Source organism: Notamacropus eugenii, chromosome 2 (genome assembly GCF_028372415.1).
Source record: "Notamacropus eugenii isolate mMacEug1 chromosome 2, mMacEug1.pri_v2, whole genome shotgun sequence".
Lineage (NCBI taxonomy): Eukaryota > Metazoa > Chordata > Mammalia > Diprotodontia > Macropodidae > Notamacropus > Notamacropus eugenii.
The window spans coordinates 431,386,132-431,398,363 of record NC_092873.1 but is presented as its reverse complement, the minus strand read 5'-3'; the positions used below and the strand labels follow the sequence as shown (position 1 = coordinate 431,398,363).

At 45.1% G+C, this 12,232-nt stretch overlaps 1 protein-coding gene and 1 long non-coding RNA gene across 5 annotated transcripts in view; one reads left to right on the top strand and one right to left on the bottom strand.

Annotated features, from left to right (window-relative positions):
- Positions 1–4,516: 4,516 nt before the first annotated feature.
- Positions 4,517–12,232, bottom strand: part of CD34 (CD34 molecule) — a 34,746-nt gene continuing 27,030 nt past the window's right edge. For 3 of the 4 annotated variants that reach the window (XM_072647954.1, XM_072647955.1, XM_072647953.1), the window contains 4 exons: positions 10,039–10,195; positions 9,751–9,803; positions 7,092–7,256; positions 4,517–6,218 (listed from right to left, as the gene is read on the bottom strand). In XM_072647954.1, coding sequence (XP_072504055.1) covers positions 6,033–6,218; positions 7,092–7,256; positions 9,751–9,803; positions 10,039–10,195 — 561 coding nt within the window. In that variant the 3' untranslated portion in view covers positions 4,517–6,032. The other variant, XM_072647956.1, reaches the window with a different exon arrangement.
- On the top strand, positions 10,195–11,679 carry LOC140529360 (uncharacterized). The gene is made up of 2 exons (XR_011975518.1): positions 10,195–10,772; positions 11,156–11,679. It is a non-coding gene; the product is annotated as an uncharacterized lncRNA (long non-coding RNA).

Sequence of the window (12,232 nt, the reverse complement as noted above, 5' to 3'; positions counted from 1 at the left end):
TCTTCCAAGTTCCACCCCCAAGATCTCCAACTGCTTTTTGTATATCTGCAGCTGGATGGCTCACTAGCACCTCACACTCAATATGGAGAATGGATTTTTTTTTCTAAGACAATATGTCTTTAATTTATTATCTTCTCCCTCAAAACAAAAATGATTCCTCCAGACTTAGTGGCAAACCTAGGCACAGAATCTGAGGGTCATCAGTGATTTTTATTCTCCACTCCACTCCAGACTTTAAGGTTTGCAAAGTGATTCACACAGACTTGGTCTTCACAACAGCTCTGTGAGGTCAATGCTATTATTATCGCCATTTTCAGATGAGGAAACTTAGACTGAGAGAGGTTAAGTGAAGTAACTGAGGTACAATTTGAATTCAGATCTTCCAGATTTCAAGTCCAGTACTCTACCCACCCTGCTTAGCTGGCCACCTAAAGGTCACTGTAGAATCCTGTCTGGTTTGGAGGCAAGTAGTTAAAGTCAGTCAAACAGCATTTATTAAGTGCCTACTTACTGTGTGATAAGCACTGGAACCCAGGGGATTAGGGCAGGGCTCTGGCTTTTGGAAAAGGAGCATGCTTATGAGGAAAGGAGTTTGGGATGGAAGCAAGTAGGAACCTAAGGCCAGGTTTCTTCAGAGCCCTAAAATCCAAGTGGTTGAGAAAGAAGCAGGAAACCTATTGCAAGAGTGACAGCGGCTAGGTGGTGCTGTGGATTCAATACCAGACCTGGAATCAGGAAAACCCAAGTTCAGATATGACCTCTGACACCTACTAGCTGTATAATCCCAGACAAGTCACTTGACCACTGTTTGCCTCAGTTTCCCCATCTGTAAAATAAGGATAATAATAGCACCTACCTCCCAGGGTGGTTGTGAGGATCAGTTGAGATAATATTTGTCTCAGACCTGGTGGCGTCTGGTACCTAATAGGTACCCCATAAATATTAGCTTTTATTAAGAGCAAGGATTCATGCTAAAAAAGTGTTGGGGTACTGACTATTCATATGACTCAACTTGTCTCCCCAAATCCTAGGCTTCTGATTGTGATTGTGCTGCCAGATTGGCACAGTCTTGGCATGAGTCTCACATATCCTTTCTTGACTCAGCCACGCCAAGGAAGCAGTGGGCTCAGATCACCATCTCCTGTCTATTCTCAATGTTTCTAGTATCTATCCCCTTCATATCATTTCCACTGCTATCCCCCTATCCTCTGTTCATTTCTCACCTGGACTCCTAACTGAGCCCCCTGCCTCCAATCTCTTCTTTGTCTGATATCCTTCAATATCTTTTCCTCACTGAATGACTTAATGGCTAAACTACTCTTTCAGATTCACTCCTTAAGTTAAAAAATCTTGAATGATTTCTATTGCTTACTGGAAAAAAAAAAAGTAACTTCTGATCATCATTCAAGGCTCTCCACTCTGATTCCAATCTATCTTTCTAGCTTGATCTCCTGCTTCTCTCCAACATACACTCTAAGTGCTGGCTAAACTTGTCTTTATCGTCCTTTACTCAGGCTATTTTGTCTTCCTTGGATGCCCTCACCCCATCTCTTCCTGTCAAAATCCTGTGTATTTAAGGCCTAACTCAAATGCTACCTCCTTCATAAAGTCTTCCCTAGCTGCCCCTACATCTGGCTCTGAACCAGGAGTAACCTTTTTCTCTCTGACATTTCTAATACTTTTTATACCGAGCAGTGACATCCTGCTTTGTATTTGTAGTTATTGTTGTGCATATCTGTTCTTTCTGGCTAGATTGTATATTCCCTTGATAGCATGTCTTATTCATCTTTGGTGGGTAGTACCCCTCCCACCCACACCCACCCCCACTTCCAGGCCTTGCACAATAGGACCTTGGAAGGAGATATTTCATAATATCATAACAAGAGCCCTGGGTTTGAATCCTGGCTCTGTTCCTCACCACCTAGATAACCTTGGGCGAGTAACTCCATGTCTCTGGGCTTGGTTTTCTTTGCCTGCTAAATGAGGGGATTGGCCGACATCCTACCCAAGGCTCTTTCCAGCTTGAACATTCTATGATACCAGGAGGGCCTGGTTATAAATGAGCCAAGAACAAGGCTCTTGCCCGGAATGTCCTAGAGGCAAAACCACAAAGGTAATTCAATACCTCTCCTCCCCACCTTCCCATGTTCCCCCATCCCTAGCCCTGCAAAGAATGTCCAGAGCTGGCTGGGGCCACAAGGTTTTGCAAAAAGGGAAGTGGGACAAGTTGGAAGGGATTGAGGAGCCTGGAGCATCAGTGGCACTTGAAAGGATTTCTCCTCGCTAACCTCTAAGATCTCTTCCAACTGTAAATCTGAGAAGTCCTCCACTGTTCCCTTGTTCCCTCACCCTGGCTTTATGGAAAGCTTTGGACAGGGCCCAGCCACAGGAGCTCTCAAAGACCAGTAGGTGGGGCAATTGCCGCATTGCTGTTTGACTAGCTCCTACAGGGTGGGACTTACCTAGGGGTATCAGAGACAGGGACCCAACTTCCCAGCTGTCAGAAAGCAGTTCCACTGCCCCCCTCCCCTACTCCGGCCCTCCAAGCATTCACTCTTCAAGACACACAGACTTCCCCCTCCCCCCAGTCCTACATCTGGGTGGGATTTTGACAGGTTCCTAGTATTCCAGGCATCTAGGGTCTTGTTTTAGTTGTTTTTTAATTATTCCAGTCATGTCCAACTCTCCTCAACCCCATATGGAGTTTTCTTGGCAAAGATACAGGAGTGGTTTGCTATTTCCTTCTCCAGTTCATTTTACAGATGAGGAAACTGTGGCAAACAGGGTTAAGTGACTTGCCTAGGGTCACACAGCTAGTAAGTATCTGAGACTAGATTTGAACTCAGGTCTTCCTGGCCCCTGGGCTAGTGCTCTATCCATTCTGCCACCTAGCTGTCCCCAGGATCTTGACACCAGCAATCAATCATTCAACAAGTATTTATTAATCACCTACTATGTGCATGGCACTGTACTGGGTGCTGGAAATACAAAGACAAAAATCAAACTGTCTATCCTAAGGGAATTTATGGTCTACTGATAATAATACCCATATTCTCCCTTTCCTATATTTTCGGAGAAGTTAACCCAAAGTCTGCTCCACAATAACCCAGCCTCACCCCTCCCCAACCTTCACAGACCCAACTAGTTACAAAAACTCATCCTCCTTTTCCTGTCCCAACACATGGACAAACAAGACACCTGTCTTTGGAGTTTTCCAGCCTCAATTCTCTTTCCTCCTCTAGAGCCTCATGGAACATGGGATCTAAATATGAGGACAGGAAAAACCCAAGGATAAAAAGATAGGGAGGGGCGAGGCCTAGGAAGTTGTTGGAGGGAGAAGGCCTGGTCCAGGCCAGATAAGGATGCTAGGATCAGACCTTCTTTTGGCCCCGGGTGGCCTCTGTCCCCTTTTACATGCCCTGCAAGTTTCCTGGAGTTACTGAGCTGTGCAGACGTGACTGGCATTATGCCCTCTTGGCTTCCTAAAGCCAGAGAGAGCTAAGGAAAATCTGGTGGTGGGAAGCGGGTGTGTGGGATTTCATTTACACTTGTTTTCCTAAAGCAGTGAGTGAAAGAAAATGTCTTAGCAGATGGTAGGGTATCTAGAGAGTGAGCCCCCCAAAATATCTCCATGACTTTTAGTCCCTGAGACTCATAAGGCTGTGGATCCCCAAAGGAAAGCAGAGAGCCAGGGATGGTAATAATACCTCACATTTCTTGAGTGCCTTTGGTTTATAAAAGCATGTTCTCTACCACCACTCTGAGGTAAATAGCAGTTATTTTAATAATATTCCCATTTTACAGATGGTAGAAAAGGGACGAGACCTTGCTTATTATCTGCCCCACCCCCCACCTTTGTATTTTGATTCAGATACCAAAAGGTTTCCCTCTCTAGGGAGCTGTACAGAAACTAGACCCAGAACTCACAGAAATCATGGGCTAGGCCTAATGAAATCCCCACACCCCACCAAAATCCCAATTGTATTGGTTGTCACTGGTATTCACAGCCCCTTATTCTGTCAAGACAAATAGCTTCTAGCTTTAACATTAGGTCCTTCCATTTTTCCTTTGGAAGGAAACCTTGAATACAACGCCTCTGCTCTCCTACTTTCATACTCAAGGTTTTTCAAGACCTAGTAGGAAAAACACCTCCCTCCAGGTTGGCACTATACCCACAGTCCTAAAGACTTGGCCCTCTTAAGACACCCCTTAGAGTTAGATAGGATTTTTGTATTCAATGTTGACAAATGGAGAGAGCAGACTCACTAGCCCTTGGGTAACTTGAGCTGGTGTACTGTAGAAACAACCCTCCCCAAACGGGCCCCCACTTCCAGTGACCAATAGGCAAAGTCATTACCTCAGGTACGATTTTTGCTCCTCTTCCCCCATTAGAAAATGACCTCCTTGAAGGCAGGGGCTATGTCTTTTGCCTTTCTTTTATTCCCAGGTGCTTTAGTTCCTTGAATCAAGTAAATAAGTGCTTAATAAATGCTTACTGAATACAGTCTAGACTGGATTGATAGAAACATAATTGTTTTACTATCACTTTAATTACAGTATTTACAAACATTTTTTTCAAGGTGGAAAAAAAACCCCCAAACTACAACCCTCTTCCAAGCCTCTGGAAAGTGATGCTTCTAAGGGCTTCCTCCCTCCCCAAAATTATTCTATCCTTTCTTCCCAAGAGGCTGACTCCTGGTGGTAAGCAAAGAGGGCTGGGTGTGAAAGGGACAGGGAGGCATGTGGAACTGGGGGAGTGAGGCTCATAAAGAGATGGTACTAGTATAAACTACTGAGAGCTAGAGATAAAGACCTTGCTGGGATGGAGGGGCTAGGTGTTAGAGGTCAGAGGTCAAGGCTGAGACAGCCAGAAACAATGTCGTCTTGCCTTCCCAAGGCTCTCTTTTGGGCACTTTCTTAGGGAAGCTGGAGGCAAAAGGAGCTGACAAAAGGCCCTACCCCGCAACCCTGATTCCTGTGCCCAAAACAGGAGGTTTGTGGTCTCTATTCCCCCCTCAAGTTTCCCTAGAGAAGGCCAAGATTGAATACAATTTGCTATCACTGATATGTCCTTACATACCAGTATATATATGTGTGTGTGTGTGTATATATATATATATATATATATATATATATATATATATATATATATATATATATATACACACATACACACATATATATATATATCTACAAATGCATAAGCACAGACAAAAAAATTTTTTTAAGAATCTTGGTAGTTCTAATCTCCATCCCACAGAGAGTTGCCCATGAGCCTATCTACTTACAAGAGAAATGGCTCGGCTGTATTGGGCTTAAGAGAGAAGGCAGGGATAGCCAATTCTGTTTTGTAGGACAAAGGGAAATATTTGGGGAAAAACAAGTTGTTTAGTCTTGATATATAGGCAGGAAGGACAGAAAAGTGGTTAATGTGGCTTCCTCACAAGAAAGGAAGAAAATGGAAGAAAAGCCCTGAATAATGGGTATTCTACACAGAAGCATTGGCAGCCCCAACTTTTCCTCTCTTCCTGGGAATGGGCAGTAGAAGAATGAAGGCCAAGGCAGGAGGTAGAGGTAGGGAGAGAGACCAATGTGGCAGAGATACTAACTCTCTGGTCTAGCAGGGAGAGAGATTCATCTGGAGCTTGGCTCATGCCCCAAGAGCCCAGGCCCTATTTATAGAGTCCTATATATGGGCTCTAGAGCCTCAGCTCTTTCTTGTCATACCTGGCCCCAAACAGACCAAGGTAAGAGTCAGGGTCCCTAGCAGGCACTCTGTACAGAGTAGTAAAGAGGAGCCATTGACTTGGATTTCTGGTAGTAAGAGAGATTCCTCCCCCTCAGCTCAACTTAAGGACACAAAAAAGGTATGTGTAGTATGACAGAGGGAGAATGCTAGAGGGTAAGAACAGTTTGGGAAGTGGGGTGCTACATGGACTTCAGGGAGGTAAGAGTGAGGAGGAGCCCTATAGCTCTTTGGGGGGGAAAGTCTTTCCCCTGACCCCACCAGCTCCAAGCCCTTCTCCATCCCATCACAGTTCAGTATCAGCCACCACATGCTGTCTTGATGAGTGGCCGTTGCTGGATGTGGCCTGACTGGTCCCATTCTCTTGGGCCCCTCGGTTCTGACTGGCCTTTTCCTGTGAATCAGGACTGGCTCCAGGGCCTGCACCATAGCCCTGACCTCCACCATTCTCCGTGTAATAGGGTTCTTCTCCCTAGATAGCATATAAATAAAGGGATCAATTGGTGTGGGTCTCAAAGAGACAGGGGTACAAGAAGGGGGCAGGGAGAAGGAGAGAGGTGACATCTGTATTTGAAGACTCTTCTTCTTGAAGAACAAGTCACGGTTCCAGCTCCTGGGGACAGAGGAGAGAGGCACCAAACCATGTCACTGTTATGTCAAGTGGCTGGCCTGCCAGGGTGACTTGGATGGTCCCCCTGGCCAGAGCACATTCCCAGGGAAGGCTAGGCACATCAGGATGCCAGGCCAGTGAATAGAGTTTTCCAAGAGATTAGCCCACAACTTTCCCTTCTCTCCTAGCCCCAACCTCTTTTTGACCAAAGAAGTTCAGATAGACTGATGATTGCTATGACCACCACCCACCTATGGGGCAAAGGAAGGGTCTTGGTGCTATCTCCCAGCATATAACAGCTTCCTATTCTCCCCCACCACATTCCCTCCAACCTCCAACTCTGTAGTATTCCCCACAAGTAGTAATGAATGCATCACCTTAGCATTCCTTTCTAACACAGCAGTTCTCCCTCACAAGCTAGACTCCAGTGGGCAAAGGACCCTCTTTCTCCCATAACTCACCACCTGCTGTTGTGGGAAAGCTGGATATATATGGAAGAGGGGAGTCAGGGAAGGCTTATGATTTCCAGTGGGGAAGGGGATGCTGCTTTCCTCATACCTCTCCTACTTTCCCCTCTCCCTTACAATGAGAGGATTAGACTATTTGAACTTCAAAAGTCTCTTCCAACTCTGACATGATAGCTATGATATTGTGATCATGCTATAACTGCCTTGCAGTTGCCTCTTATTCTTCTCTTAATGGACCCTAGTGTCCCCACCAGTTCCCAGAACTGACCAGCCTCTCTCCGGCAGGGCTCCAGCTCCGACGGTTCATGAGGAAGTAGCCAGCTGTGCCCAGAGCTGCCAACAGAAGACCTGAGGTGACCAAGGCAATCAGTGTTTTTCGGGAATAGCTTTGGTGACTCCGGATGTCCTGCTGTTGGAAGTCCTGGATCCCTAACTAGGAGCAACATGGACATAGACAAAGGCCTGTCACTCACAGGAAGCCAGCAATGGGAAGGGAGGATAGGATAAGGCTAAGGCCTGGAGGAGAAACCAAGTGTTTGGGGGCCAGATCAAGGTGGTGAACCATGAGTGGTTACATACTGACCCAAGGGGTGTGTGTGGTAGAGTAAATAGAAGGATTTCCTACATATCATGACATTCAGCCAAAAAGTAAGTTGAAATGCAGGCCCTCTGGGTATATGTTTTTATGTAAGTGTGGGTGAATGTATGAAAGTGTGTGTGAAAGAATGAGGGTGTGAGTGTGAAAGAATACATGTGTATGTATGTGAGTATGTATGTGTGTGTGTGAAAGAATGAGGGTGAGTGTGAAAGAGTACAAGTGTATGTATGTGAGTATGTATGTGTGTGTGTATGAAAGAATGAGGGTGAGTGTGAAAGAGTACATGTGTATGTATGTGAGTATGTATGTGTGTGTGTGAAAGAATGAGGGTGAGTGTGAAAGAGTACATGTGCATATATGTATGTGAGTGTGTGTGTGAGTGAATGTGTGTGTATGTGAGTGTGTGTATGAATGTGTGAGTGTGTGTGAGTGTGGGTATGTGAGCGTGTGTATGTGAGTGTGTGGGTATGTGTATGTGTGTGTGTGTGTGTGTGTGTGTGTGTGTGTGTGTGTGTGTGTGTGTGTGTGAGCTCAGTTGAGAATACAAAGACCAAATCCAGGGGGTAAAGCAGGATATGTGTCAGGGACAAAGGGATAAAAGCATTAAGAACATGAGCGCTCTGCTCCCACTTATTACACTGGGAAGGTCTGGACTCCACTGGCCTAGTTCAAATTCCACCTCTGCCATTTATTAGCTGTGTGACTTTGGGCAAGTGATTAAAATTCTCTGGCCTCAGTTTCCTCCTCTACAAAATGTGGGTAACTTTGTGCTGAAGGGCAGTGTGGTCTGTGGATAGGAACTTGGTCTCAAGATCAAAAGACCTTGTCTGAGTACCCCTGGACACATCACGTGGCCCTTTGCAGTGCCCCCAGACAACTCTTCTAGACCACAAATTGTAGAACACTGCCAGCCCCCTCTGACATTACCTTAGATTTACATGGTATAAATCTTGAATCTACATGGCTACTAGCACATTGTCTCTCATACTTGAATGTGAGCCCTTTAAGGGAAGGGCTTGTGTCCTCAACCCCCAGGCACGGTGCCTGGCACACAGGAGTCGCTTCTAATATGCCTGCTGACTGGCTGACTGACCTATCTACATTGATAGATTAAGTTTCCTCGATAGGAATTCTTTACCCCAAACCAGAAAAGAGTGCTGTATATACCTTCTAACCCAGCATAAGTAAAAGAACAGTGGATTGAGATTATTATCTCGCTCCTAGATCTAAAGTCAGGAGGGATGGCAGATCTTGTGCTCCTCATTTTGTAAATGAGGAAACTGAGGTTTAGTAAAGTTAAGTGACATGCTTTTAGTTACCCCACATGGTAAGCATCAGAGGAAAGATTTGTTTTTAAAGATGTTTAAAATTTATTTTCAGTTCCAAATTCTCTCCCTCCCTTTACCCCCATTCAGAAGGCAGGAGGTAAGAGCTGTGACTCAGCAGCTAGGCCTCACTAGGCTCACTGCCTCACACGACCTCCAGAGCTAGGCTAACGCAGCTTTAACAACTTACGGATATGGGCCATTTTTGTGGTTGTTCTTCAGTTATTCCAGTCCTGTCTGATTCTTGGTGACCCCATTTGGCGTTTTCTTGGCAGAGATACTGGAGTGGTTTGCCATTTCCTTCTCCAGCTCATTTTACAGATGAGGAAACTGAGGCAAACAGGGTTAAGTGACTTGCTCAGGGTCACACAGCTAGTAAGTGTCTGAGGCCAGAGTTGAACTCAGGAAGATGAGTCTTCTTGACTCCAGCCCAATACTCTATCCACTGTGCTGCCACTTATGGATCCTTAGGTAAGCTAATTCACTTCTCTGGAACTCATTTTACTCCCCTGTTAAATGAGAGGCTTGGCCTACATGAGCTCTGAGATCCCTTTTGGTTCTCATCCCTATCACCTCCACCATCTACTTACTCCAGCAAAGAAGCCAATGAGAATGGCTATCAAGTCATTGATAAGCACATAAAAATGTAAGTTTTTTTTTTTAGACTTGTTTATGTCTTCTTTCCTTCTCTCCTGTTCCTTCTCCCTCTGGCGTTCTCCTGAGTGCCTTAGGTCTGGCCTTCTGGGCTTTCTCTTCCAGATGACCCCGCAGACCCACCTCTCAGGGGCAGCTTCTAATTCATCTCTTAGGGTGGTGGCTGTGGGGTCTGGCTCAGATTCAGAGGAGCACTGGGACCTTTGATGAAAATAATTTGAGAAGAGAAGGGCAACTAGGGTTTCCCTGACTGGGGGAAAGGCAGGGGAGAGTGGGGAGAAGGGGCTGGGGAAGCTGTTTGCTTCTACCAACAATAGCCTAGGACTCAAAGATCACCTCAAAGGCCTTACCTTTTCTAAGTTAGACTTGTGCTTATTCATGACTTGGAGCATGTGAGAAATGTCTGGAATTAGAACAGAAGTTAGTACATTTGGGAAACTGGCCCGGCTTACCCTGCTCCACGCTGCCTGGCCCTCCCGCTCCATTTTGGGGGAGTCTGAAGTCCCAATCTCCCAATCGAGAGCCCTTCCGACAAGCAGCAGGAAGCCACATGGTCCAATGCCCACCCCACCCCCATGGCCAGCCCTTGTCTCCCATACTTCCCAACTGTGTGAGCCTCAAACAGATCCATCACTCACCACTTTTTGAATCCAGAACCAAGAATAGACAGCTTGGATTTACTTCAGATTGAGCTAAGATTAAGGTGCAGTCCTGGGTCCCAGCCTGTGACTCAGACACCTTAGGCTCACAAACCACCTTGGTTAGATTGTCTCCCTGGGTCTTTTTAAAATCCTCCTAGACAGCAAGACATCATGAGGACGATAAACAACTAAAAAGAACAGTTGACATACCTCCCTCTTCTGGGTGGCGAGTACATGTGCAAGGGGGTTTGTGTGTGTGTCTGTCTGTATGCATGTCTGTGTGTGTGTGTGTGTGTCTGTCTGTCTGTCTGTTTATGGGGGCAGAAGGTAACATACTGTCAGACAAGGTCAAAAAATGACCATAAAAATAATGTACCTATAAAACATCTTTGATGTCCTGGCAAAGTAGAAGAAAAACAGTTCAGATGATGTGTGTGTAGCCTCATTCAGTGCATGAAACAGCATCCCACATAAGCTGTACCCCTGTTCTCAGGCACCCACTTCACTTAAAGCCACAATATTATCCTCTCTACAAAGCGAAGTCTCTGTACCCAGCTTCCAGATTGTGAAAAGGCTCTGACTCACAGATGAAAAAATGCATCCAGTAACTTTTTGTTCTGGGGTGAGGTGTTGGGTTACCAGACACCAGAACGTTGCCCACCAGAAGGTCAGCAAGGGTGGCAATGGACAATAATAAAACCATGTCCTCAGGAGATTGCTCATGTGCACAGGTGAGGGACCTTAATGCTGTTGTAATGTCTTGGCATTTTTAATACACCGTCATTTTCCTCTAGCACCTTATTGCTGTAAAGCACTTTCCAAAAGAAATAATTTATTGTGATGTTACAGTAATTGCAAGGTTGGGGACAAAGGATGTAGGGCACCAGGGGGAAGAAAGAGGACTCAACTATTCAGCCCTATTTTTGAGAGGCTGATGTATACCAAGACACTGTACTTGGCACTGGGGAAACAAAGGCAGAAGTTGTGACAGTTCCTTCCCTCAAGGAGATTATAATCTACTGAGAGAAAATGACTACAGATAGAATCAGAGATGCAGAGCAAAAAGGAATCATAGATCTAAAAGGAATCTCAATGATCAAATCCTATTTTACAGAAAAGGAAACTGAGGTCCAGAAAGTTAAGTGACATACCCAAGATCACACAAGTAACAAGCATCAGAGGGAGGATCTGAAGCCAGCCTTTTCTTGACTCCAAGTCCAAAGCCCCATCGGCTGGGACATGCTGACTCTTGAGTTGCTCTTTCCATAAGGTTCCTCTCTGATATTACTGAGGAAATGGGTCTGGGTGAAGAATTGGCCATCATCAAGAACCACCATTTGAGGAAGCACCCCTCCAGGCCAGCTCTGCTCAGCTCATGAGCCCTTCCCACTGCTTTTCCACTTTGTCCCCATGGGCCAGTGGCTTCCCCCAATACTTCCATTGTGAAGTGCTCATATGCGTGATTTTTCTCCATTGGAATGTAAGCTCCTTAAAGGCAGGAACTATCTTTGCATCCATCCATGTGTATGTGTATATATGTATATATACATGTACACACACACACACATATATATAAATATTACCAGTACTTAGCAGTGTCATAATAAGTGCTTAATAAATGCTCTATCCATCCATGTATGCATGTATCCATCCACATATATATACATATATGTATCTAACCATTTATCCATTTCCAACCACATATCTATTTATCTATCTATCCGTCCATCCACGTATGTATGTATCCATCAATTTATCTGTCCATCCATGTATCTATCTTTCTGTGTGTCTATCCATCCATGTATGTATCCATCTATTCATCTGTCTACTTATCAGTCTATCCATCCATGTATGTATGTATGCATCCATCCATGTATGTATCCATCTATTCATCTACCTATTTATCAGTCTGTCCATCCATGTATGTATGTATGTATGCATCCATCTATCCATCCATTTGTCTTGTCCCTCCATGTATCTTTCTGTCTATCCCTCCATCCATCCATGTATCTATTTATCTATCTGTCCATCCATGTATGTAAGTATCATCCCTCCATTTGTCTATCCATCCATATATCTATCTTTCTATCTACCCATCCTAAACACATATGTAATCACAAGACAGAGTTGCTTTGGTGGTGGCAGCAGCAGCTGCAGACAGCCACATCCCCCTTCCCTCCACCTCTTGGAG